Here is a 26,552-nt window from a genome sequence, read left to right on the forward strand (position 1 = left end):
TTTGCTTTCACCTAGAACTGCATCCAAAAGTTAATTATTTAAGGTTAACTAAGTTATTTCTATCTTACAAGAGCTCACTTCACCTCGCAAATTGCACCGCACGTACGATTTGTAAACGTAATTAAATAATCGCTGGGAATCATCACTACCAATGCGCCGCAGTTTTTCCTTGATTGTTGATTCGCCTTTTCAAAATAATTTGGCATCTTTTCTCTCAAATGACTGCACCTATGTAAGCGTTTTAAAACTTTGTAAATTATAATGTTGATTCGTTTTGTAGAACATGTTGATTCAATTGTTTTTTGAAGGATTTCTGTTAGTTTTTTATAGTTAGGGGATTGTTTAGTTATTGAGTGCTATCATAATAGACGAATTTTACATGATAATATGGAAAAATCCAAAGCCTGATAAGTTGATTGGTATATTTGATGAACGTTTTTGTTTATAGTTATAATATATATGCTTGTGCTTGTGAATTATCAAGTCTGCATTTCATTTCCTATTTTTCGGATTTTAATCCTTTGTCTAAAAATAATGTTCTCACTTCTTTTCAGTTTCAACTGGGATGTTTCAAAGTGTGCAGCAACGAAGAGCCCTTTAGAGTAATGAAGCATACCAAGCGACAAACCGTGGAATTTGATAACGAGGTAAATTACTCAAATCCACCACAGTCCTCGCTACATGAAAAATATGTTTTACGCCAGAAAAAGTTTCCCTTGGGATTATCCTGAGCTGATTCTGATGGTTACATGTTTAATTACGCAAAATATTACGTTAAAGATATATGTTTGATATACTACGAGTTTAGTTGGTTTTCTAACCCAAGACGCATAAACTAGGGTCACCTTCTCAAAAGTGTCAAATTTAGTCTGTGTAGCACAAATTTGGTTAAAACCAACCAGTATATTGGGTATTCACGGCGGAGCGTAGTGTTACACTGCGAAGCATTTTTTTCTTAAACCCAATTAGCATTTATTAGTGCTTCTTTTTATGGCACTTTTGCAGCAGGCTGAATTGGCTATTCTATAGCATGTGCTTTGTTATTTGATAACTAAAAATTTAATACAGTTTGTGTTTTTTGTAATACATGTAATGAACCGAAAAATGATATATGCTTTAAACAGCATATCAATGGCAAAACTGCTCGTATCAGGGCAAAGCTTCCATAAACTTCCTCAGCAATCGTAAAGTCAGGATAGTCTAGTGGTGAGCGCGACCCTTCTGGGACCTCGAAGATCCGTGGATTGATCACGAGGAAGTATTTTTGAGAAATGGTCTGAATAAAAAAAACACCCCGAGCATATATATTTCTTACTGTCTTCAAAAATTGGATCAAAAATTTCATTTCAAGACTACTTGTAAATCAATGTACAGTGCTGCTCTAAATTATCCGGACAAAACGAACAAAATTTGAATTTTCAAACACGTTTTTCTCAAATTGGGTTAAGATAGACAAAAAACGAAGAGAACAAAAATTGCTTAGAATTTCATCAGAATTATTATAGTTTAATTTTTTTCCTAAATTCTCAACCAAAATTTTACCTCAAAAATAGGTCATTTTTGCTTTTTTTCAATTAATCAAGAATTACGCTTAAATTACTTTGTTAATTGATGAAGAATATATATCACAAGTAGCCTCTTACACAGCCCAACAAAGTTCTAGAAGATTTAAATCTCCAAAAATTGAATAAATTGTTTATAATTTGTTTTAAAGCAAAGATTTTGGGTTTTATATAGTAAAAACACGTTTCTTGACTATCAAGCAAAAATATTTTCTCTTATACAGGTGTTTGGAGATTTAACCTTTCTAGAATTTGTTGGGCTGTGTAAGAGGCTTCTTCTGGTACATATTCTTCGTCAATTAACAGAATAATTTCAGCGTAATTCTTGAATAATTGAAAAAAGCCAAAATAACCCATTTTTGGGGTAAAATTTTAGTTGAGAATTTCGGGAAAAAAATTGCAACATATTAATTCTGATGAAATTCTAAACAATTTTTGTTCTCTTCAATTTTTGTCTAAACTTATCCCAATTTGAAAAAAAACGTGTTTGAAAATTTTGTCCGGATAATTTAAAGCAGCACTGTATTTTGCTAAATTTTTGAACTGTCTAATTTATACTGAATTTGGTTTTTTCGAATTCCAAAATTTTACAGGCGAAGATTATTTGTTTGTCTTTAGTTTATCACATTCCAAGTTGTTACATGCAAAACTTGTGAAATAGACAGAATGTGGTTTTAGCGACAAGTTTGTGTTTTTGTGCATTTCAAAGCTCCCTTTTGCCGCTTTTTCGCTTGTGTAGGCTTCAGCTCCTGTTTGGATAACATTATGTAGATAATATTATGTAGAAACTGCTTCACCTCCTGGTTGGATAACATCATGTAGCATGTATCTCAACTGCTAAAGCAGACGACTTCAAAGCTGTAGGTAGTCGGAGGTTTGGTTCCTGAAGGGGATATTTTTGTAGTTTTTCCATTTTTCATTTTATCTCTTTTTTGCTATTTGAAACCTCTCATTTGCCATTTTTAAGAATCAATGAACGTAGTTGAGACTCTTATATAGATCGTGATGATTTTTTTTGCGTTTCTCTTAGTTTCACTCCTACTCCCAAATGGAAGGCAAAATACCCTCTTTATAAATAAGTGAAAATGATGCTAAAAATGTAATTAATGTGATTGCTTTTCTAGGAAACTTACCTTGGTTACTACGCAGAACAAAACTCGTTTTCGTGTAAGCCCAGATGTGTCACTGGCATGGCAGCCATCTTCATTATTAACGGGACCTTTTACGAGAATGAAGAGAGGTACATGACCCCACAGGGGGCACTAGACAACAATCTACTGGATAAAATGGACGCCCAGTGTGCGACCACTTGTCCAGTGGGGTATGAGAAAGGCAGGTGTGTTAAAAGTGGGCCATACAAGAACATGGACTGGTGTTGTGCAATTGTCCCGAGCGAGATGTCCTTCGTTACAAAGCTTCTCATCTTGTAAGTTATACTACCATTTAATCAAACAAATGTTCATATTGTCATACGAGTTCACTTTTCTCGACCTAACTTGATCTAATTTATGCTCCAATTCCAATGCTGAGCGGTTTAGGAGAATGTTTTTTTTACCACAAATTCAAATAATCGTTTTTGATTCAAAATTTTGAATTGGTTAGATATGTTAATGATTTGTAATTTATTGTAAATTTATATTTAATTATTAATTTATATTAAGTAAAAGACAGTTTTTAAGTTTTTTTACCCCGTGGTTAATTGTCGAAGGATGTTCCCATGGGAGATAGGATTTTCTGGGAAAATATGGAACTCCAGAACCTCTTAGTTTTCGAAACATCGCGATTTTATAATAATTTGTTTTTTTTTCTCGGTAATTTTCTGAGTAATTAAAAAAAAAAATCTTTTTTATGCTTCTCAAACTAGTTTTCTACGTAAAATTAGTGCAAAAAAAATAATTTTTTGTTTTCTTTTTTAGTTTTATATAATTTTTCACTTAACAAGTTGCGAAGCTTTGTTAACTCGAAAATGTCGTACTGATGTTAGAGAGTAAAAATTTCTTAAGAAAAAAAGGATATCCGGTGGCTGTGCAAGTAGCACAGAATGTTCCGACCATACTCCTAAGAAATACATTAAACGCTATTTCACGTTTAAGAGCAATGAACGTAGTGAAGAGTTTTATATAGGTGTTGCTGCTTTTTTTGTGTTTTTTTTTGAGGAAAAGTGTCTCTAATAACTACAGATAAACATTCATACATATTGAGGCATTTATGAATGCACTTAGGTATATATGCACTTTTTGTGTTCAATTGAAATGCATCTGCAGAAGGTGACGTAATTAGCACTCTCCAAATACGAACGTGGAAATGGCGCGAAAAAAAAACGTGAACAATTTCTAGTTTCGAAAGTGGAATTTATTTTTAAGATTTCCCAGAGGATTGATCCAGTTTTCTCAAGTTAGGCTCATGTTTTCAAAAAAGCGCCAATGATAAATTGTCGTAGAAATTCAAAGAGCTTAAAGGGTTTCTTTGAAATTCGAAATTTGAGATTCAAGAAAGTCAGTTTTTTTTCAATGCTTACGTTCATTACTCTTTTCCAATCTTCGATTGGCTATGTTTTTTTTTGTTTCAAATAAAACTTGTTTTTTTTTGTCAGTCGTGTGTTAAAATGATCTGATAAAAACCTAGAACTCTTGAATTTAGGCATAATGGGCAGTCATAGTAAAATAGGCAAATCGGGCAAAGTTTTAATCAGAAAATGACAAAAAAGCTTGTTTGTTTCCTTTTGCAATTCCAAAGCTCACTCTTGTATTTTTGTGCTACCTGAATCTCTCGTTTTGAGCAAATATGAAGAATTTATAAACAGGAGCCAAGATACTGAAAACACAGGTAAAATTGACTATGAAGTAAATTTTTCGTCCAACAAGATCTATTTCCATAATTTTCTGAGAGGCAAAAACGGGAAGAGCTGGGAGATTTCTCGAGATCCCAAGAAATCTTTGGCATCAGACCGGTATTATGCAATAATATTTTTACAGCGCGTTGGTTCCAATGATATCGGGGGCTTTGCTGGTGCTGCTGATTGTTTTGATCATCTACGGCATCAAACGCCACAGAAAGACAGAGTGGAAGAAAATTGAAGCCCTGAGGGCCTTTTACGTGGGCGAAGGAAAGTCTAACATCAGGGTGAGAAACCAATTGATATTTGAAAGCGGCTATCCTTTGCTGTTTTTTTTTCCACAATGATTTTAGATGTTTGTGAGCAGCGCCACATGAGGCCAGTACATGAGTGTTTAATTATTTCTTTTAGAAACCAAATCTTAGCTGAAACCTGAATCTTAGCTCAAAATAGGATCCTTGTGTTGTGGAACAGCTTGGAAAAGCCATTTGACCTATTTTGAAAAGAGGTTCAACAAAATTTTTGATATGTTTTTGGAAATCCAGCACCAACCCCTTTCTAGAATACTAGATTGCCCAGATAAATTTTCAGAACACTTCTAGATTGTTAGGGTTTCGCTAACAAGGCACAAAATAAAACACTTTCGTAAATAGTGATGAATTTCTTCTATTTGGCTATTATTTGAGATTGCAGAATAGCAAAATGATCTTTTAGGGCATTGCGAACCGAGGTCAGCTTCTAATTGTGGAACCTGACGCCATTGAGAAGAAGCAAGTAATAGGTCAAGGTGCTTTTGGATGCGTCTACAGTGCTTTGTGGAAGCCTCCAAATGAAAACATTGAGATTCCAGTTGCTGTGAAAGAGCTGAAAAATGACCCCAGACTGGCCAACCAGAGCAATGAGTTACTGGAAGAAGCTAAGTTGATGGCTACAGTGAACCACGACAACCTTGTTCGGCTAATCGCCATTTCCATGAACGAACCGATGATGTTGATCACCAAGTTTATGACCCACGGAGGCTCCATTCAGTTCATAGTGCGCCACAAGGACATCATGACGTCATATCAGTTCATGGAATGGGCCAGACAGCTGGCAGCCGGAATGGCACATCTGGAATCACTCGGAATGATACACAGGTACACATGTTTTATTTTTTCCATGGCGTTGAAATTATTTAGCGGTACGGCTTGACAAGGAGCAAAAGACGGTCGTCCGTGCCCGAGTGGATAAGGCAAACGTCTCTCAATGTGAGGGTTGTGGGTTCGAGTCCCAATGCGGTCACGGCTGAAGGGGTCCTTGTGTTATCCGCCTCCCTAAGGTGGAACCGAGTACGGAGAAACGGATGACTTCCCCCTCCTCCACGGTTGGTCCGGCCTCAAAAAAAGCAGAGAAAGCCAAATTAAGTGTGGTCAAATTAGTTTACGTGAAGAACTAGTTATTTTTGCGTATGAGTGAGTGCGTTGTTTAGAGACCTGGCTGCGCGTAATGTGTTGGTGGAAGACCCCAAAAGGATCCGCATCTCTGACTTCGGCCTGTCTAAACTGTTGGACGCGGACAAGGACGAGCAGGACTACCAGGCAGACGACAGCAAACTGCCCATCAGGTGGCTGGCCAAAGAGTGTCTCACAGGTAGAAAATCATTTTTATAAGCCAGTAAAATTGAGTTTTTTCAAGTACATATAATCATTACGGCTAAGCGAGATTGGCAAGCATAAGTCTGAGGTCGCTAATAAGCAGTCTCAGCATTCTGTAAAAAGCTCAGAATATGTTTAACGAATATTTTTTTTATTAGAAAACCTCTAAATGTTAACTAAAAATCACGATCCTTAATTAAAGAGTTTTGGTTGCTTGGATACTGCGTAAATTGGTTTTTAAGAGTTGATGAACGCAGTGAAGATTCTTATATAGGTCGTGATGTTTTTTCAGGAAAAGTCTTTACACTAGCCAGCTTAGTGTATCAATGCGAACCTTCTTTTTTCCAAGCTAACTCGCAATTAAAAGTGCGCATTTGGTGGACCGTTTGCTATAATCACGATTTGTAGCATTGGAAGTTTCATACCATATGTTCTCTACTTTATTTGTGGCAAGTGTTTGTCAAAAGTTAAGCGTCCGTGGTTAGTGCGTGTGATTCCTAATCTCAAGGTCGCAGGATGGAAGTCAATTTTTTTTTTACTATTTCGAGGCTTATTTACACTTGCGAACAGCTTAGTGTATTATTATGAACCCTCTTTTTTCTAAACTAACTCGCAAATTAAATTTAAGTGTTCACTTGTTTGGAAATTTCACTGTAGAATTGGAAATTGCTCAGCATCTGTTCTCTGCTTTATTTGTGGCTAGTCTTTTGTGCCTATTAAGCGTCCGTGACTGAATGATTGAAAAATCTCTCAATCTATATTTCCCAGGTTCAAATCTGAGACGTAGCCGAAATTGCACTAATTCGAGTCTTATTTCTAATTTTTATCTTTTTTATAGAGTTCTTTTTTGTGTTATTGTTAGTATTAGCGAAGCGCAGCTTCGCCTCGGTTTAAAAATTGTTCAGTCTGGAAAAGTTCTGATTTTGTTCAGCTTCGCCTCGGTGTAAAAATTGTTCAGTCTGGAAAAGTTCTGATTTTGTTTAAAAATTGTTCAGTCTGGAAAAGTTCTGATTTTGTTCGCGCCCATAATTAAGAGTAGATTAGTGAGTTAAAATTTGTTCACGCTCAGTTTTGATTTTTCGAGTTATGACTTGTGATTTTTTTTGAGTTCAGTGCATGTTCAATTTAAAAGGAAAGCAAAATTCACTATCGAACAGAAAATTGTAAAGGTCACGAAAAAACGTGATCGACCTCTAGTTTCGAAAGTGAAATTTATTTATCAGATTTCTCAGTGAAATAAAATCTTCACGTATTGATTCAGATTTCTCAAATTGGGTCAATTTCAAAAAAAAAATTGTCAACTATAAATTGTTGTAACAACTGTCAGTTGGCTATGTTTTTTCGGTGAAAAATCAGATTTGATGTTTTCTTTTCAAGTTCAATTCAAGTTGATTTGACAAAAAGCAGGCTAATTATGCTCTCTAATTGAGAAGCGAAATGGCCTGACAAACGTCAAAGAATGACTTTTATGTACGAAAGTTGATCTTCGTTTGATTTTCGAGCAGAATAAAAAATTTACCTTTTGAGTCAGTTTTCTTTGATTCGCTATTTTTGTTCCGACCATTGAAACCGGGAGGAACTTTGTATTCGGGTTTGTTTTAGATTATTTTCTTTTTTTTTCCACGCAAAATCAGGTACCACAAACAATCATCGGACTGGGTTGAGTGATATAACATATTAAAGCCGTTTTAGTCGTGATTCGAACCACTTTAAAAAATTTTGGCAGTTTCTTTGAGTATTTTAGCGCCTTTTTGGAATTAAAAATTTCGAAAATTCAGAAAACTGCAAACTTGAAAAACTTTTTTTTTCGTTTTCCTAGTTATTTTTCTACAAAAATTGTTTTTCAATTTGCTTATTTTATTATAACTGTCGAATTTACCTAATCTCCAGTTTTTTGTCCAGCAGCTTTTATCTCACCACGCCGAAAAAAAACGACAATAATTTGAACACAGTCTTCGGTTATCCTTTTTGTTTCATGGTCGGAACATTCAGTGTTACTTGCGCAATAACCAGCTAACTTTTTTGGTGATATGTTACAATAGGTGGTAATTTTGAGTATTTGAGAACTATTATGAGCAATATAGTCATTTCAGTTTCAATTAGTTATAATTACTACTAAGATAGGTTTTGTAAATACAGTACTCTGCCAGATGAAATGTTATTCAAAAATTCAATTTTTAGACTTCTTTTACCAAAAATTGAGGCTTTAGAAATAAACTATAAATACTATCGTAATATATCACCTTGTTATGCGTATTTTTGAAATTTAGAGAGCTTCAACGCAATATACTTTTTTTCATTTTTATTTGAGTTTATTGATCTGTTTGATTGACATGTTTATCATCTTGATTGATTAATTACCAACACTTTGTGTAATTTTTTTTTCATTTGAAAATTTAATCGGCTTAAAAAGTTCCGCCATAGAGCCTCACATTTTGTCATTGATTGAGCAAAAAAGTATAATTTTCATGCTAAAAGGACTTATTAACATCGAGTTTCAATTTTTTCTGTGCTCAGGTTCCTAAGACATCATTTTTTGGCGCAAAAATTGTCTATCAAAGTTTTGTTAGACTTGGTTGGTTCCAGACAAGGCCGCCTTTTCGTGGTGGAACCAACACCAGCTGACAGTTGGTGCAAATGGCCGTTCAGCGGACCTCAAAACCCGCCGGACAAAAAACCCTCCTTCGTGCACGAAGAGAGGTCCATCCCCAGTCCGTATTTTTGTGGACGGAGCAGCACAGGCCAGCAACCCTGCTCCGTATTCTTCTCATCCGAGCTGGTATTGAAAGCAACTCGGGACCGCCTAAAAGGCAAAAGTGCTGCAACTGCGCCAAGCCCCTCAACAAGAAAAGAAGCGTCAAATGCTCATCTTGTCGGAAGCACGCGCACTTCCCATGCACACCCTTTACAGACAGTTCCGAAGTGGTATTTGACTGGACATGCATCACCTGCACACCAGAAACTCCAGCATCTCCGGTCAACGCCAACACCCACGCGACACCCACGACACCCATGCCTACCCTGAACATCCTACAACTGAACTGCAACGGCATTGGGGGCAAAACACCGGAAATTGCAGCATACCTCAATGCACACGATATCAAACTCGCTGCTATACAAGAAACCAAACTCACTGCTAAAAGCAGATACCCTAACTTTGGTTCGTACACAGTACTTCGTCAAGACAGACCAGCCAACAGAGAAGGAGGCGGCTTGGCCTTCCTCATCCACGAAGACATTGTGTACACCCCAATGCAACTACCACAAGATGGGACTATGGAGTGCATGGGTATCAAAGTAGACCACAATAACACCTCGTTCAGGGTCATAAATTACTACATCCCACCCACTAGCTCATGCCCCGAAGGGTACAGCGCCTCTATAGAGCCGCTTCTGAAAACAGACAATACCCTCGTACTAGGAGATGCCAATGCGCACGACCCCCTTTGGCACTCACCACTAGTCGACACTCGAGGCAACAAGTTAGCAGGGGAAATCGAGTTTTCTGACTACGGAGTTCTCAATGAAAACACTCCCACTAGGCTCCCATCTAACAACCAGCCGACGTCACCGGACGTCTCTTTAGCCTCAATGTCTCTGCTAACCTCAGCAGAATGGAGCACTGAGACATCCCTCAGCTCTGACCACTTGCCAATCACCATCAAACTGGCAATGAGCTCCGCGACGACACCAGTTAGATCAGTCAAGAAAACCTACACCAATCTCGCCAAGGCCGACTGGGAAGCTTTCTCAGCCGAATTGGAAACCATCATACACTCATCCAGGAGTATTAACATACCTTCTAAGGCCTTAATTGGCGCGCCTGGCGTGAGCTGCAGAAGTCAAACTAGGGGGGGGGGGGTTGGGATTGGGCGAACCCCAGATCCCGGATGTGTACTCTGGCGAACGCCTCCTGAGAGACGCCATCAATACAGCATCCAAACATCACATCCCTTCTGGCCGCCGCAAGGATGTGATACCACAACTTCCGGAGTCAGCTTCCAGATGGATCATCGAACGTGACAACATCCGTTCTCATGACCCGACTTCACCGGAGATCGAGAGTCTGAACAACCGCATTCAGATGGCCATCCGACAGAGCAAAACAGCCAAATGGAGGGAGTTCGTCAGCAGTTTCGACTACCGGACTGACGCAGCAAAACTTTGGAGGACGATAAAAGCGCTGGACAACAAGACGAGCAAACAGCGGAGAAACCAGCCTATCAAGTTCAAGGGGAAAAAGAGGAAGAAAACGTTCACCTCCGCAAAAGACCTGGCACACAGATTCAACAAGCAGTTCACCACCCCGAGGCCCCACACGACGTCGCAAGCCTACAGGACCATCACCAAGAGTATCCAAAACAGGTACCTCGAAGACCATCCGACAATCACCACAACCCAGGTGATCAAGGCACTGGAAGAAAGCGAAAAACTCGAAAGCCACAGGCCCAGATGGCATCACAATGATCTATCTTAAACACCAGGGACCCGAAGCCATAGAACATCTGACGAGCACGTTCAACCTGTCGATTTCAAGAAGTCAAATACCCGCCATCTGGAAGACTTCTATCATTATTCCACTACTGAAGCCAGGAAAACCCGCCAACGAGAGTGCCTCGTACCGGCCGTTATCACTTATTTGCCCCGCAGTCAAGATACTCGAGAAGTGCCTTCTCCCGATACTCCAGAAACACCTCAAGACGGCAGAACATCAACACGGCTTCAGACCGCGACACTCCACAGTCACAGCGCTCAATGAGCTATCAACTGCAATCGCAGACGGCTTCAATCAACGAAAACCCGCTGCCCGTACTGTTCTCGTTGCATTAGACCTCTCGAAAGCTTTCGATACTGTGTGTCACGCTACCCTCCTCAAGCTGATTAACGAGTCCACGCTTCCAGGAGCACTTGTACGCTGGTTAGCCACGTACCTGCACGGTAGACAGGCCCGCACACTGTTCAGAGACACGCTGTCAAGCAGTCGTATTGTCAGATTTGGAGTTCCACAAGGATCGGTTGTGGCTCCTACGCTGTTCAATTTCTACGTGGCAGATGCTCCAATGCCTCCACCGACAATTTTCTTAGTATCCTATGCCGACGACTTCACAGTTTTCGCCCTTGGGACCGACATAGAGACACTAAGCAAAGACATCAACAACTACCTGACGACGCTCTGCAATTTTCTAGACTCTCGAGATTTCAACTCCGAAATGTTCCGTCACGCTCTTCACGCCCAGCACCAAAGAACACAAAATCACACCAGACGTGAAGATCAACGAGAAAGCCCTCATTCTGGCGAAAACACCGAAAATACTAGGCGTCACCTTCGATACAGCCCTGACATTCGGCCCACACTGCAAACTAGCCGCAGCTAGAGGAAGGAGCAGAGTGAATGTCTTGAAAGCGCTGGCAGGAACTACCTGGGGACAGAGCAAAGAAACCCTCATAGTAGCCTACCAAGCCTTCATCAGGCCCGTCTTAGAGTACGCATCACCAGTCTGGACTCCGATCGCTGCACAGACCCACGTAGAAACACTGCAGAAAGTCCAAAACTCAGCCCTAAGAGTGGCCACAGGATGCACCACGATGACCGCTATCCAGCACCTGCACGACGAGACGAAAATCCTACCTGTCAGGCGGCATATCCGTATGAAAGCAGTCCAGCACCAGCTAGCCCATCATCTCGAAGGACACCCTGGCAACAGGCTGCTAGACCGACCGGAACCGCCCAGAAACATGAAGGAAACGCTCTTCAGCAGGTACGAGAGGTACGTCACTGCACTCCTCGAAACATCCGATTCAGAAGAAGACGACGACACGCACGTTACCGAAGAGGACTACAGAGGGCTCCTCAAAAAAGTGCACACAAATGAGGTCAAAGACGCCCTAGACAACCGGGACAACAACAAAGTGCTCGACGAACCAGCCCCCAAACTGAGCAATGATGAATTACGACTGCCGAGAGGTACCAGACGGACCCTTGCCCAGTTGCGGAGCGGTTACTCCCCATTCCTTCAAAGCTACCTACACAGACTAGACGAATCAACCCCAGAAACATGCCCACAGTGCAACTCAGAAACCCACACAACGGGTCACCTATTCAGGTGCAGCGCAAACCCGACTACACTCACCCCCCACGCACTCTGGGAAAACCCGATCGAGGCAGCTGCTTTCCTGCAACTCGATACTGAAGAAGCCACAAATGACGGACAAGAGGAGGGCCAAACTACGGGCACCTAGGCAACAACAACAACAACATCAAAGTTTTGTTCGGCTTATTGGCCGCTCTGTAAGTTTTGCTCTAATGCTGGATTAAGACAGACAATTGTACTCCTCGACAGGAATCTTTTTAAATGAAATTCACTTGGGGCATATCATGATCTGAAAATTTATGTAGATGTTTTTTTTATTTTTTTTTTCAGAAATGAGCTCGCCATGCTATGTTGGTGATGTATCGCAAGTAATCCGCAGCTCCGCTTCGCCTCTGTGTTATGTTTATGCGAGTGTGTATTTTGTGTTTTAGGTCGTCTGTTCTCGCACAAGAGTGACGTGTGGGCGTATGGGGTGACCCTCTGGGAGTTCTTCGTGTATGGGGTGGACAAGCCATACGGCAAAGTGGATCTGCAGACAGTTAAAGACCTCGTGATCAGAGGCAGACGACTGGTGCAGCCACAAACATGCTCTCTGGAGTTATACACTCAGATGCTCAAGTGTAATTATACCATGATTAGTTTTGCTCATATTTACACGTGATCGTTTTGGGCTCTTTTCCACTTACGCACTCCCCCACATTGTTGTTTTGCTTGTTGCCATGACTGTATGTATGATATGATTTAAGGTATGAGGAACAAATCTTTTCGCCATCCGAGTTTTAATCTCATTATGGCAACGTTAATTTCGTTTTTCAAGTGGAAAATAGGTTTTATTAGATTTGCCGAATAGACAATTATGATGCGCGAGAGTTCACTTACAAGAGGTCTTTTGGTGTCTGTCACACGTTCATGACAGAATCGGTCATAATTGATCTACTCACGTTTTTGCCTCGCATATTTCGCCCCCTTTTAAATCTAGTGGCACATTTCGCCCTTCAATCATTGCACCCCTAATATCTGACACTGAAAGTGCCTTTGTAAATGTAGGGCGAAATTTGCCAGTAAGTTTAAGAGGAGCGAAAGGTGCGGGGCGAAACGTGACACATTCTTCAGAATTTGTAGCTTAGCTGGGCAAGAATAGTAGAAAAACTGCTCGAAAAACAAATAGGCAGATAATTGTCAAATAGCTAAGATTTCACTGCGTAAGGGACCGTTCATGTGATTGAGCTTCGTTTCCTTTTTGATTGTGTTTGGGTGCGTTGTAGGTTGGATGACAGTGCCCGACAGCAGACCCTCGTTCACATATCTGGAGAACTGGTTTGCAGAGTCCAGAGATTGTGCATCAAAGTACTTCTTCACTAAGGTCCACTGATAAATATATACAATGCGCATATGTTCCATTGCACCTTTGCATTGGATACCGCTATCGAAACCATGTTAAAAATGAACAGTTAGTTAAATTGAAGGGATGTCCTAGCTTCTTTTTCTGGAAAATTGTACCTGAAAAAAGATGGGTTCCTAAAAAACCAATTGATGGAGTGGCCCTCAAATGAACTTTTTGTCAATAAGTACAGTAGCGGATAAACAGTAGACGCATCCAGTTTCATAACTTAGGCTAGCCTTATCCCATCGTGTTAATATGAACCTCTTGTATATTATTTCTTTGACACCTGAAAAAGATCTATATATTTTATGGACAATTGTAGTAGTGTTTGGGGTCCCTCTATCACAACTTCACCTTTTTTCAATGTCTTGAAATATTTCACGCGCATTTTTGATCACACCACATTTTGTGGGAAGGAACTTTGAATGGGATTGTTTCTTTTCACACAAAGTTAGGTAACACAAATACAGCTCAGATGGCATTTTGTGATACCATGCTTAAGCACCTCCGGTCGTGACTTGATCGATCGCCGTCGAGAAGAATCGATACGAAATTTTGTTTACGAGAAAAACGGCGAGTGAAAAAAAAATCAAATTTTTAGTTTTTTGCAAAGTTAATTGTAGACCGAACTTAGCTGCACAGCAAATGGCTGCACTTGTTAAATTATTCATTGGTTTAGTACCGAAATGAGCCTCTGGAGGCGCCTGCAAAACTTCAGAGCAACATTGTCAATTTATCGTCTACGAGCAACAACAGCAACGAGGTAAGTTGAACCTTCATGAACATTATTCATTAGTGTACATGTTGGATAAGTAAAGATACGGAATAGTGCGAGAAAAAGGATTTGTTTTATAAGTTTAGTTCTGATGGGCAAATGAAAATAAAAGAATCCTGGTTATCTGATAGTGTTACCGAGGTGTAACTTTGCATCAGCTTTTATTTAGCTATTAAATCAGTCTTTTGGATTTAATTATCATTTGTGAATCTGAAAATGAGAAATTTGATAAAAGTCTGTGAATGCTAGCCAGTCTTTCTTAGTGATTTAGTTTATCAAATTAGGTCGTGCTTTGTTCAGAATACCATAGTTATTGTCGTGGTGTAATTGATCCGACTTGATTCATACGGGATTTGTCCTAGTGTCCTGGGTGGTTAATTGATGTTTCATGCCAGGAAAATGTAGTTTGCAGAATAGTTTTAGTTCAACTCTTATCATCTCAAAAATATAAAGTTTTATTGGGAAAACTCGATTCCTAATTTTCTGAAAAATGCGAAGAGCTTTTGCGCTTCCTTCTGAGCGAGATTGTCTGTACCTTTTTTCTGATGAAATAATTTCAGCAGCATCAAAATGAACAGCCCCTTCAAATGGGTATGGGCGGTGACCATGTAGGTAACAATGATGCGCCGCCACTGAATTACATGGACGTGTATAGGCCTTCTACAGGCAAAAGTAACGCACCAAGTAACGAAAATGTAAGAAGACACACTGAGTATAAATGTCAAGGCGAAATTTACCCAGACACATCAAGTGCGGTTGTTAGAATTTGATATGCCCCCTCTTCATGCAATAAAGAGCAACCTACTAAAGTATGACAATGGAATTGAGGAGTGTTTTCAAATTAGCAAAATGATGCATCAGAGTAATTTCATTCGAGCTGTCGCATTTGATATGTCTAGGTAATTTATGCGAGTGTCAAAAATGGTTCACAGCATCAAGATTTTTTCTGTTAACATGCCGAAATGAGCAATAATTGCTTTGTCGTTTCGAAGCTTTTATGATAACCTTGATATCAGTTTTCATGAAACTTGTCATCTGTTTGAGATAATTTTTTTAAAAAACTTGAAAACGTTGACCTGTTGTCATATAATTGATTGAACTGTTGTGAACTGTGACTGAATCATATCGTGTTGGTGTTGCAGTTGAGTTGTTTTAAGCATTCGTCAGCAAGCAGTCCCACTGCTATCCAGGGATATGTAGTCATGGACGGCTACCAGGTATGCTCCCTCCCCTCCCCTCTCATCTCCTTTTGAGTCATGTATGCAGGGAATGAGGATAGCGCGTTTATTGTAGTTTGCCTGTGGTGTGATTTAAGATATTACATGAATTAGCTCCCAATTATGTGGCAGATAATGATGCAAAGTAGAGAATGAGGTCAGTAGCAGTGATTGAGACGACTTTTGTAGTATGAGTGACTTGTTTTTACGACTACACTGGCTGGCGGAATTAGCAGTGCAAAAGTGTCTTTAAAAAACCATACAAGCTGTTTTTATCTGTCAACGTACGTGGTTATAACACATGAGTTTTTGGTCAATGACGTATCAAGATACGTCTGTGATGATTTTGATACGTCTGTGATGATTTTGATACGTCTGTGATGATTTTTCGGTGAATGACAAGGAAACGAGGCTGATCCAGACAGTGAAGTTAATAGGCAATTATTTTAGACAGTACAGCAATCAAAGCAGAAAGAGGTACCGGACTAAAAGAAAATTATTAACCACATTTTGAATCACTATTTATAACAGCAGTTGATTTGAAGGCAAGCATGTTGCAAAACAATTATTCGTTTAAGGCCTAGTTTATCAATTACCCGCCAAATTGCCTTCACTTTGTTTGTTTTGCTCATCATTAAGTTCATTGTCTAGGTCCAACCCGTCTCCTTGTCATTCACCGTTTTTTTTCAGAAAAAGTTTTCGTTCACGTTAAATTTAATATTTGGCGGTTTCAATCGTGATTTTTTGAAATTGAGCTCTTATCCTTTGTTAAAAGGGTAGCAAACTCCATTATCGATCATCAAAACAGCAAAGGTCACGAAAAATTTGATCGACTTCTAGTTTCGAAAGTGAATAATAATTTTCCAATTTTCGAGCGTAATAAAGAATTTACCTTTTGATCCAATTTTCTCAATTTAGATTAATTTTATCGTCATTGGTTCTCGGCTTAGATATTTGATTGATCATAAATTCGAAGCATTTTTGGCCATCTTATTTTTCTTTGAAGCTCAAAAGTTGAAGTTTTTTTAAAAAAAGAAGTCAGTCATTTTCTTTATTTCATTGCGTGCATTGGCATTTTTCTTTTATATCGGCTTGGAATTTAAATTGATTTGTAGCAAACAGAGTTCTTTTTGACATTAATCAAGTGTTTATGAATGAGCTCAGGTTGCACATTTCATACTCAATATACTTTTTGTGGTATATTTTGGTGTATCATTGACTTTTTTCCTTTAAATAACTTTATTTTAGGGATCTTCAATTTTAGAAGATCTCTAATTCATTATGAAATTGCTGTTTTAAGAGTAAGGATTGTAGTGAAAACTTTTATAGAGGTCTTGCTGATTTTTTAAAGAAAAAATCTTTAAATGCTCTAATAACTACAGGTGTTCTTTCTTACATATTATCGCATTTATGAATGCACGTACAAATATATGCTCATTTTGAATTCAATTGAATTTCATCTGCTGAAAGTTGGGTAAATATTACTCTCTAATTACGACCATGTATAAGGTGTGAGAAAAAAAGGTGAGCGACATCTAGTTTCGAATTTGTAATTCTTTTCATAGATTTCCCAGCGGAAAAAAACTTTACCTAATAATACAATTTTATCAAAATGGGTTAGTTTAATTAAAAAGCACAAATCACAAACTGTTCTTAAAATTCAAAAATCTGTAAGTGCTTATATTCTTTCTTCAAAATTCGAAAACTGAAAATTTTTCAAAAAACAACTCAGTTTTTCTGTATTCTTTTTGTTTGCCTGGGTGCACTTCTCTTTTCCAACTGTCAGTTGGCTATGTTTTTTTTTGGCTCAAATTATTTTTAAGCAGCATAATAAGGTTTGATTTAAAAAATTAATTTTCTCGAATTTTAGCCAACAATTTTTTCAACAAAATGCATTTATTTATTTCATTTTTATAGCAGGCTATCTTCCGAACTAAGGAATTTAATTTTATAACTTTAGTGCAGCAAAGATCCGCTTTGCATCTGTGAAAAATATCTCTTTTAGAATTTTTTTGCTTGTGTTTGCGAAAGGTAGCTTAGGCTCTTTAATTCATAGCACTTTCACTTCTGTCATTATCTGAAATTTGAAATCTAAGATGATTTTTAATTTTCAAACACTCCTGTTTCTGAAATGTTTTGTGCCTTGAAAAAATAATCTTATTCATCTGCAAGTGCAATATGTGAAAGTTAATGATTACTCACAATTTTGACTTTGGATTTCTTAGCAAGTTGAATTCAAATTCATTTGCTAAAAGGAAGTCATTTCACCCCCTCGCGCGAATGAAATCCAGTTCGGAAAATGGATTCAGTTTTTAAGATTCCCCAGTTGCAATAAAGAATTATCTATTGGCGCTGTTTTCTTTAATTGGGTTCAGTAGCGGATTGGGGGGGGGGGGGGGGAGACGCCCCTCCCTCAGGGATTCGACCCCATGCCGACCCAAAGGGTCTCCCCTTTGTACTATTTTGAGATATCCATTTCTGGTAACGGACCCTAATTTTTTTCTAAAAGGGGCTATCGGCGCGAATATACGAAGGTTGTGAGTGCTTTTTTGGTCGAAATTTTCCAAAAAATGCCCAAAAACGCCTTTTTGGCCTGTTTTTTGAAAAAATTTCCTGCGGCGCAGAAAAATAGGTCAATATAGGGTCTTCAAAGTGTTTTTGGAGAGCTCAAAAAATCAATTTGGTCGACCTAAAAAAGTCGAGAAAATTTTCAAAACTGAATCATAAAAAGTTTTCAACTGCTTTTTTGTCTTGAAATTATTTTTCTTAAACCATATTTTTAAACGAACAATCAGTCCATAATTGCGCAAAATGGCTCTTGGCTTTTAGTTTTGATGATTTCCCAAAGGAAAAAAATATCTCATGATCTAGTTTTTTTTGAAAACTCCTAATTAAGTTTTTTGGCATTTTATTAAGTAATGAGTTCTTAAATAGCTCGCTTTCTGGTGACTATGTCCGTATATATTATCTAGAACTGCTAGTGCGATTTATCTTCCCTCGGGAAGTATCAAGCTGTGATGAATGGGAACGGTTGCATTCAAATAAAGATTTGACTGGTTTGTTTCTGGTTTTGCACGGCTCATTTTCGTAGATATGTTCAACTAACAACATTCATCAGATATCATTGATTAGTGCCAATGTGTCAGTAATGGGAGGTCATCGTGAAATGTTTTCGCCTCCAAACTATTAGGTCACCAGATGACTTTCATAGTTTCACGAGCGAATGTGCTTGACATAACTGCATGTTTTAATTGAAATAAAATTAATGAGTTTGACAATTTAACGTGTAGCTTCAGATAGGCAGCTGGCATCATCTATGACAATTGACGGATAAATATTCCCTAATTGATTTGTTTCAAAATCGAAAATGACCGAATAAAAATATTCGCGACAATGAAGACGAAGAGAAATCAATTTTTTGACAGGTTTTATTCTATTTAAATAGATTCTTGTAACAGATGCTTGTCAATCAATCAGTTTCACTCTTTAAAAAGCAGTTTTGCATAGGAATTTTTCAAGAATAGAACATGGATAAATCAATCGAAGCATGAACTAGCTACCATGGAAACCAGCTGAAAATATAAGCAGTCGTTAACTATTTGCCCCTCTTTGCAAGTTGGGTACAAAACTCTCATATGCGTAAATGTTGAATTAATTTTGTTTTAGCGTGGCAATTCGTTACTAGGTACCATAGGGGGGATAGTTGTAGAGATACGTTATATGATTCCGACTTCATTACATTTTTTGGTAGATTTAAAAATGATGCTTTTTTTCGGTCTGCTGATAATGCAGTCACTTAGACACCAGCAAATGTGCCGATAAGCCAATACTGTGCTGCTTGAGAGTTCTGTATGGATAAAGACAAGAAAGATTTGAGGTTGTTTAGTTTTCGCAACGCACCACCGCCGAGGCGGATGTCAAGCCGTGGGAGAGAGTAGCTGACGGTGGGCCAAGAGGGGGTAAGCCCAATCGGGGGGCTCAAGGGGGTGGGTTTGAACAGCATCAGGGCGACAACAGTGTCCCTAGGAGGGAAGATGTGAGTACTCTTACTTTTATATGAAATGGTTATGATGAACTCCGCAACATAATTCCTGCTGCAACGCAATTCCTGCTTGCAACACAATTCCTGCTTGCAACAGCCTTTTTAGATAATGCTGAAATATGTTCGCTGTATATTTTTTTTAAACAAAGGAGTAAATGTGTATTAAACGAAGTAAGGACGCTTATTTAGGTCGAGTGTTCTTTTTTTTTCATTTAAGGAAAAAGTCTCTTTCACACTCAGTTGTTTTCGAGGCTCTGCTTTTGGCAAAGACATTTGCTAAAAAGAAAGCAAATTGGACTGTCTAATAACAAAGTCTAATAATCATGAAAAACACCATAATTCAAAAGGTGGTTTCCAGGTGAATGAAAGAAAGAAAAAAAAGTATTCATTTCTCCAATTATACATTTGTCAGAGATTTAAATTATTATTAATCACCTTCTGAGACTTGGAGAGATCAGACAAAAGGATCTTCGTATCCACCAAGCGTTTATCGTTTTGCGGTGACTGAATTATGTTTTAAATAAAAGGCCAACTTGATTATTATTATTTTAAATTTAATTCCCTCGGATTGTAAAAAACCAAATTGAGGAATAAAATAACTTCAAGCACGGTATCATGGGACTTAAAAAGCAATTCAACCTGAAAAATTGATGCAGTTTTCTCGATTTGGGTTGGTTTGTAAAAAAAGCGATATTTTTTAAGAATCGATGATCTTAAGTTCAAACTCTTATATAGTTCGTGATGATTTTTTTCAGATAATCTTGAATTGGTCAGGCTCGAATTTAATTTTTTTTGCGGTTTGACTTTTGATTTCTTTTAAAATCAGTTCATTTCCTCTGTTAAACGGAAGGCAAACTCCTCTATCGAACAGCAAAATTGTCCAGTCTTCTCCTGATTTTATCAAACAAGTCAATTATAAATTGTTCTTGAAATTCAAAAAGCTTTAAAGTCATATTTTTATGTTTAAATAGTAAAGTTGAATTTTTTTCATAAAACAAGTTAGTTTTTCTTTTCTTTTCCCTTGCGTTCATTGAGTCTTTTGAACTGCCTGTTGGCTATGTTTTCGGTATACTTGAGTTATTGAAAACTCTGATGGCTATGTTTGGCTGACTCGCTCTAGAAATTTTTGAAGACTCTTTTCCCTTGTTCGCAATATGAACTAGTTGAGATTTCTACGCAACAGTCTTTAGCAGGAATATTTTACGACTTTTGTGTTAATCTTATGGTCGTGTTATGGTACACATTATTGTTTCAGGTAATTTATCTGTAGGTATTGTATAATTGAGTTCGGTCTCAGATAAGACCAAGACGCTTAGACTTCTGCGCACTGAGGTGAAGCTCGCACTTTTAATACAATTCAGTTTTTAATGCTTTCAAAATAGCATCATTGGTTTCATGTTCATCAATAACACCACTCAACTCAGTTGGTGATTTTGTTTTTAAATTTCAGTATATAATCGCGGTAATAATAATCACGTTGTTCACAGTGAGAAATAAGAGATCCTATGTCATTTTGAGGAAAAGTCAACTCGCGCAGAAGTTGAAACACTTGTTTTATTCTAAAGATACCATTATTCGTACCATTAATTGGACACAATTTTGAAGCATTTTTAAATGTGAAAGCAAACGATTCTAATTGATATAGATCTTGATGATCTTTCCTTTTTTTCAGGTAAAGTCTAACATGTTCGCGCTGAAATTTGATTTTTCGGGGTTTGATTTTTGGTTTCATTTCAATTCCTTCGTTATAAGGAAGGTAAACTCCTCTATCGAATCGGAAAAGTGTAAAGGTCACGAAAATGGTGTGTAAATGACTCCCAGTTTAAAATCGACATTTTTCTGAATTCTTAGCGGAGTAAAAAAATTACTTAATGATACAGTTTTCTCTAAATGGATGATACAATTTTTGAAATTCAAAGCTTAAATGTGATATATATTTCCCGAAACTCCTTGAAATTGTTTCAACCAATTTTTTATCGGTTTCTGTATTTTTACATTTATCCTACTTTTTGTTGGCTATATTTTTTAAATCTATAGTCAATTAGTTCATGTGTAATATGTACCTAGAATATTTGAATGATATGTGTAACACCTGCCATTAAATTTTAGTCTGGAAGTGATGAAGAGTATCTGATGCCCCAGAAGAGGCCCCCACCCCCTGCACTTCTAGGATCAGCTCCGCCTCTGGGCCCCAATCCTAACTCATCCCACTTCCGAGAGGTGGAAGAGGACGAGTATCTTCGCCCAGTACCCATGCCACGATCAGTGAACGAACCCGACTCCCGCCGCATCCCGAGAGTTCCAAACCCGACGAGCTCAGTGGAAGCGGACAACTCGGGAGGCATCCACGATTTCAGCATCGAGACCAGAGAGAACGAGTTGCAGAAATATTTCCCCGGAATCGATGTCAAAAAGTTTGACAAGGCTCACAACATTATGGAGAAGGACTACGATTCGTCTTTAGAGCCAAGCAACTATAAAGGTGATTTGAGTTCAGCAACTCCATTTTCAATGATTTTTTCATGTTTTGCCGAGCTTGAAATTCGTCTCAAGTTATTGTTTTACCGATGACTTCAATGTTGAATCTGAAGATCGAAATAATTATATTAACCAGGTTTGGAATTTCTTAAAAATATGTTCAATAATGATTGCTTTTCAATTTCAGTACTTTTGATGAAAAATGGTTTGTGTTGAATATGAAAACAATTTTGGAAGTCTTAACTTGAAGTCATATGAAATTTATTGCACTCAAAATCCGTGTCTCACTTTCCACCTTTTCATTAGCATCTCGACAAGCTTCTACAGGTTTGTTGGTTTTTAAAATTCCAGCATGGTTAGAATTTAACTATGCTCAAATGCTAAATTGTTATTGTTACCACTTGACTCATATTGTATGACAACTGCATATGAAATTTCGATTAATGCGCCAGAAGTACCAATCAATGTCCGTGTTCGCTATATGCTTCTTACAGTAATAGTGTCCCGCTATTAATGATTTTACACTAAATTTGTGTTTCAAAAGTTTTCAGTTGAGTATAAGAGTGTGGAACTTTTTTTAGACGTGAACGACGAAAATGAGATGAAAAACAGCAGAGAAAATATGAATGGCTCAGATAAAAATCTGGACAGAAAAGGAAAAGCGAGAATTTCACAGAGATGGAAGGATAAAAAAATTAAGCCACCATTGCAGCAACAGGACAACGTTAACCCTTCTGGTGAGATTGAAATTTGCTTAGCAAAATCCACCCTTGAAAAATATCTACCCTTCATGTTAATCAAAAAAAGCAGAATTGAAGTTAATGCTCAAGGTTCCATGTATAAGGTACAATTATGTAGTAGATCAGCAACAGCTACATATTGCAACAGCTACAACAGGAGAATTTTTGTTTCTTTTTTTTTTCGTTGGAAACTTTTTTGTGCTAAATGGGTGTCTGCTCAAGTTTTGTCAGATTTGTGACCGCTCAGTAAATCTTTGTTGGGATTCTTTTTTCATACTTACAACTAGCGTCAGCTTAGTGTGTTATTACGAACCTTTTTTTTCCAACCTAACTCGCAAAGAAAAGTGTTCATAAAAAGTGTTCACTTTTTTTGGAAATTTCACTGTAGCATTGGAAATTGTATAGCATCTGTTCTCTGCTACATTTCTGGCTAGTGTTCAATCTTCTAGCTTCTATTGACTTATAAGCTTCCGTGGCTGAGTGGTAAGTGTGTGTGACTCTTAATCTCAAGGTCGGGGGTTCGAATCTCAGACGTAGCCAAATTTTTGCTAATTCGAGGCTTGTGTTTTCTTGGTGTACGTTATAAAGCTGCTTTTTGTCGTGTTCTCGCTTGTGTTTGCGAAGCAAAGCTTCGCCTTTATGTCAGCTATTCTAGATTAATTGTTTTTTTTTTCTAATTCGAACCTTTGTTGACAAATTGCGACTTACATTAAAGTTATGGTAGGTCTAGGTTTTTTTCTTCTGGTTTTCGTTATTTTATGCGCATTTGTTTTTCATGCTATGTATGAATTGTATCGGAAGTGGTGTGAAGCTCTGCTTCGCCTCTGTTTTTGGAATTTTTAGAGCTACTTTTGTCGTTTGTTGTTTTTATTTGCGAAGTGCAGCTTCACTTCAGTTTTCAAGTATGGCACGGAAACATACTGCAAACACGTGTTTTATTCGCGATTCATGCATTGCGCAGGCATAACATTCTTGTTTTTTTTCTGGCAGTCCTTAATCTTCACGGTCGTATAAAAACTTAAAACAGTCCTAATCCAATAGTTTTTCCATCTAAAAGCAACATGTTTTTTCATCCTTAGCAAATTCATCAATATTATTATTCCTTAGCAAATTCATCCTTAGCAAATTCATCAATATTATTATCAAAAACAAGCAAATTTTGAATGCCAGACTTTTTTATCCTTAGCAAATTCTTAGCAAATTTCATCCTTAGCAAATTTTTAGCATCCTTAGCAAATTCATCAATATTATTATCAAAAACAAGCAATTTTTGAATGCCAGACTGCATTTCTCTAGCAGCTCGTTTGCGCAGTCAGTGAAAGATTACGCAAGCTTGTCCCCTGCTATTTTTCGCTGATTTATTTTGGATTGACAATGATAAGTTGGCAATGTTTTCAACCAATAGACATTCGAGGCAAAAAATCTGCAAAGATTTTGCTCAGTAATTTTCCATAAAATTCTTGTTTTTTTGGATTCCAATAAGTTTTTACTTGTAAGCAAACAATTCTTGGATGGCCAATACTGATTTTTTCCGAAGCAAGTTTTTTTGTCTGCGACATTCTTTGGTGGCCAAAACTATTGATATATTAAAGAATAACAAGGAATTCTATTTCGATGACGATCACCTGTGTTTGCATTGCTAGGAGACTACTCTGATGTAGCGACTAGACAGCCACATCCCTCATCATCACAGCACAACGTACAAGCTGGAGGTCAATCTGGTACAGGCAACGAAGGACAACAGCGCGTAGCCCCTGCAGAATCCATGCGCAGATATCTACCCGCAGAGAGCTCCGTCTGAACGAGAAAAACAGAGCACAACACAAAGCACCAAACTAAACGGGAGATGTCAAATTTAATGTAATTAATTAGATATAAAAAGACTTATGAATTAGCTCACCTTTATTCTATCCTGCTTTACGAATGCATTTTCATTTGCTTGATTTAAGATAACCTTCGTTGGAATAATACGTGCCCGAAATATTCATTTCTTAACAAAAGTGCTATGATGTTTTAACAACATTTTATTGTCCAACACATTGAAATTAATTTGAACTTTGTTCAAAAACTTTGCAGCTGCAATCGGCATTGGCGCCAACTTGCTTAAGACTTCAAGAAAACATAAAATGAGTAATTCAAAAGAATATGTCTTTTCTTAGGGAAGTTTTTGAGGCTCCAAACATTGGACAGTAAACTTGTTAATAACCATACTGCGTCCATGGTTTACAGTGACCGTGACCTTGCACAAAGAATTCGCCCAATATTCATTTTGCTACAAACTTTTGGCCAGGTCTCCAAAGATATCAGTTTATATAGGTTTTAATATTCTTTTCTGCCGAATGCACAAAATGGTTGCTTTTGTATTTTCACCAGATTTTTTCTATTTTTCCACTCATGTCCATATAGTCAATCGTTTTCTACGTAATAGTGATTTTGATGTGTTGTTGGAATTATTCAGTGTGTGATAATCGAATCAAATAAACTAATTTGCTATTTGTAAATTCAACTAATTTTTGGCGCAACTTCATAATTCGAATCGTCATGGGCGTAAGTCTTCTGCATGATGGTCGGTCTCAAGAAAGTATCCTTTGTTTTGTAGGGCTTGAGATCAAACGCTGGCTTAAGTCAACAAGGACGGTTTTATTTTCGGTACTTACCATTTTAGGTTAAAAAAATATTAGGCATAAATATTGGGTTAGCTTTATTTTATACCTTAGGCATAATTTCTTGACGCCTACCTGCCCATGAGCTTTGAAACCAATTTCAGTCAAAATAACCAATTGTAAAATGAACAATAAGAATTATGTGATATAATAGTGTTAACATATCTTGCTCTTGGTGAAATTTTTCCTAGCTGACTGCCTGTCAAACGTGCCTGTTAGTTATCTCCAATTTCAAAGGCTAATGTTTTGTGCTCATCAGCAGTTTGACTTTTTCAAGCCATTTTTGACAGCGCTTGACTTCGATTAGATTGGCAGCGTTTCTTAAATGCTGTAAAAATTTTCTGCAAGCATAGTTGGGCTTTTCTTATTGTTTGAATATTTATGGCTTCTATCATAACAGACCTGTGTTTTGCCTTAAATTGATTTGGATTTTCTAAATTTTGTTGTGTAATTGGACTTTTTCATTTGACTGCTTCTTTTTTAACAGATTGTCAAAGTATGTAGTAGCGAAACTGATGGTTGCTTGAAAGTTTTGCGTTTGCTTTAATTTGTTGGGCGATGTTTTTCCCTATGCCCATGGGCGGATCTAGGATTTTCTCCGGGAGTGGGGGGGCGGATTTCAAAAATTTTGTTGGATTTTTTTCAAGCCAAAACTTAAAACCATACATTCTATGAACATGTACGTTTACAATGAAGTTCGGCTTGGGAGAATACCAAAAAGGCATCAGCCTGTCGGGTGGCATCTTCATGAGCAAAATCTATTCGTCTACTTTTTAAAACTTAGATCATATAGACAAAAGGACCGCTAAATTTCTTAAAATATTTTTTCAAACTTCAAAAAAATCAGTTTGTTTTGGCTTTGTCTAACAATCCAAATAAGATGAACATAAAACACTATAACAAAGGGATGGAAATTTCTCAAAACATACTTATCTCTTATGACATACTTATGAAAAAACGAGTCCAAAGATTCATTGGTAGTTGTTAACGCTTCAAGTAGAATGTTGTATCCAACTGTAAGAACTTATTTTACAAAATACAAACCCTTTTTTCGATTTTCTTTTTTGCTCTTGATGAAGCTTATTTCGGCATTTTTTTCCTATGTTGCTTGTTTTGATAGTATCTGTTA

General features: G+C 37.7%; 1 protein-coding gene across 8 annotated transcripts in view; it reads left to right on the forward strand.

Annotated features, from left to right (window-relative positions):
* Positions 1 to 25,418, forward strand: part of LOC134842725 (receptor tyrosine-protein kinase erbB-2-like) — a 284,936-nt gene extending 259,518 nt beyond the window's left edge. The window contains exons 9-22 of one of the 8 annotated variants that reach the window (XM_063859184.1): positions 555 to 647; positions 2,687 to 2,988; positions 4,538 to 4,685; positions 5,113 to 5,534; positions 5,867 to 6,027; positions 12,556 to 12,744; positions 13,390 to 13,487; positions 14,188 to 14,271; positions 14,844 to 14,978; positions 19,387 to 19,536; positions 21,652 to 22,024; positions 22,208 to 22,225; positions 22,602 to 22,757; positions 24,404 to 25,418. In XM_063859184.1, the coding sequence (XP_063715254.1) occupies positions 555 to 647; positions 2,687 to 2,988; positions 4,538 to 4,685; positions 5,113 to 5,534; positions 5,867 to 6,027; positions 12,556 to 12,744; positions 13,390 to 13,487; positions 14,188 to 14,271; positions 14,844 to 14,978; positions 19,387 to 19,536; positions 21,652 to 22,024; positions 22,208 to 22,225; positions 22,602 to 22,757; positions 24,404 to 24,561 (2,487 nt within the window). In that variant the 3' untranslated portion in view covers positions 24,562 to 25,418. Of the gene's footprint in view, positions 1 to 554; positions 648 to 2,686; positions 2,989 to 4,537; positions 4,686 to 5,112; positions 5,535 to 5,866; positions 6,028 to 12,555; positions 12,745 to 13,389; positions 13,488 to 14,187; positions 14,272 to 14,843; positions 14,979 to 15,440; positions 15,501 to 19,386; positions 19,537 to 21,651; positions 22,025 to 22,207; positions 22,226 to 22,326; positions 22,348 to 22,601; positions 22,758 to 24,403 lie in introns of all 8 variants that reach the window. The other 7 variants (XM_063859182.1, XM_063859183.1, XM_063859188.1 and 4 more) reach the window with 7 other exon arrangements.
* Positions 25,419 to 26,552: the final 1,134 nt, after the last annotated feature.

This window comes from Symsagittifera roscoffensis, chromosome 3 (genome assembly GCF_963678635.1).
Source record: "Symsagittifera roscoffensis chromosome 3, txSymRosc1.1, whole genome shotgun sequence".
NCBI classification, from domain to species: Eukaryota; Metazoa; Xenacoelomorpha; order Acoela; family Convolutidae; genus Symsagittifera; species Symsagittifera roscoffensis.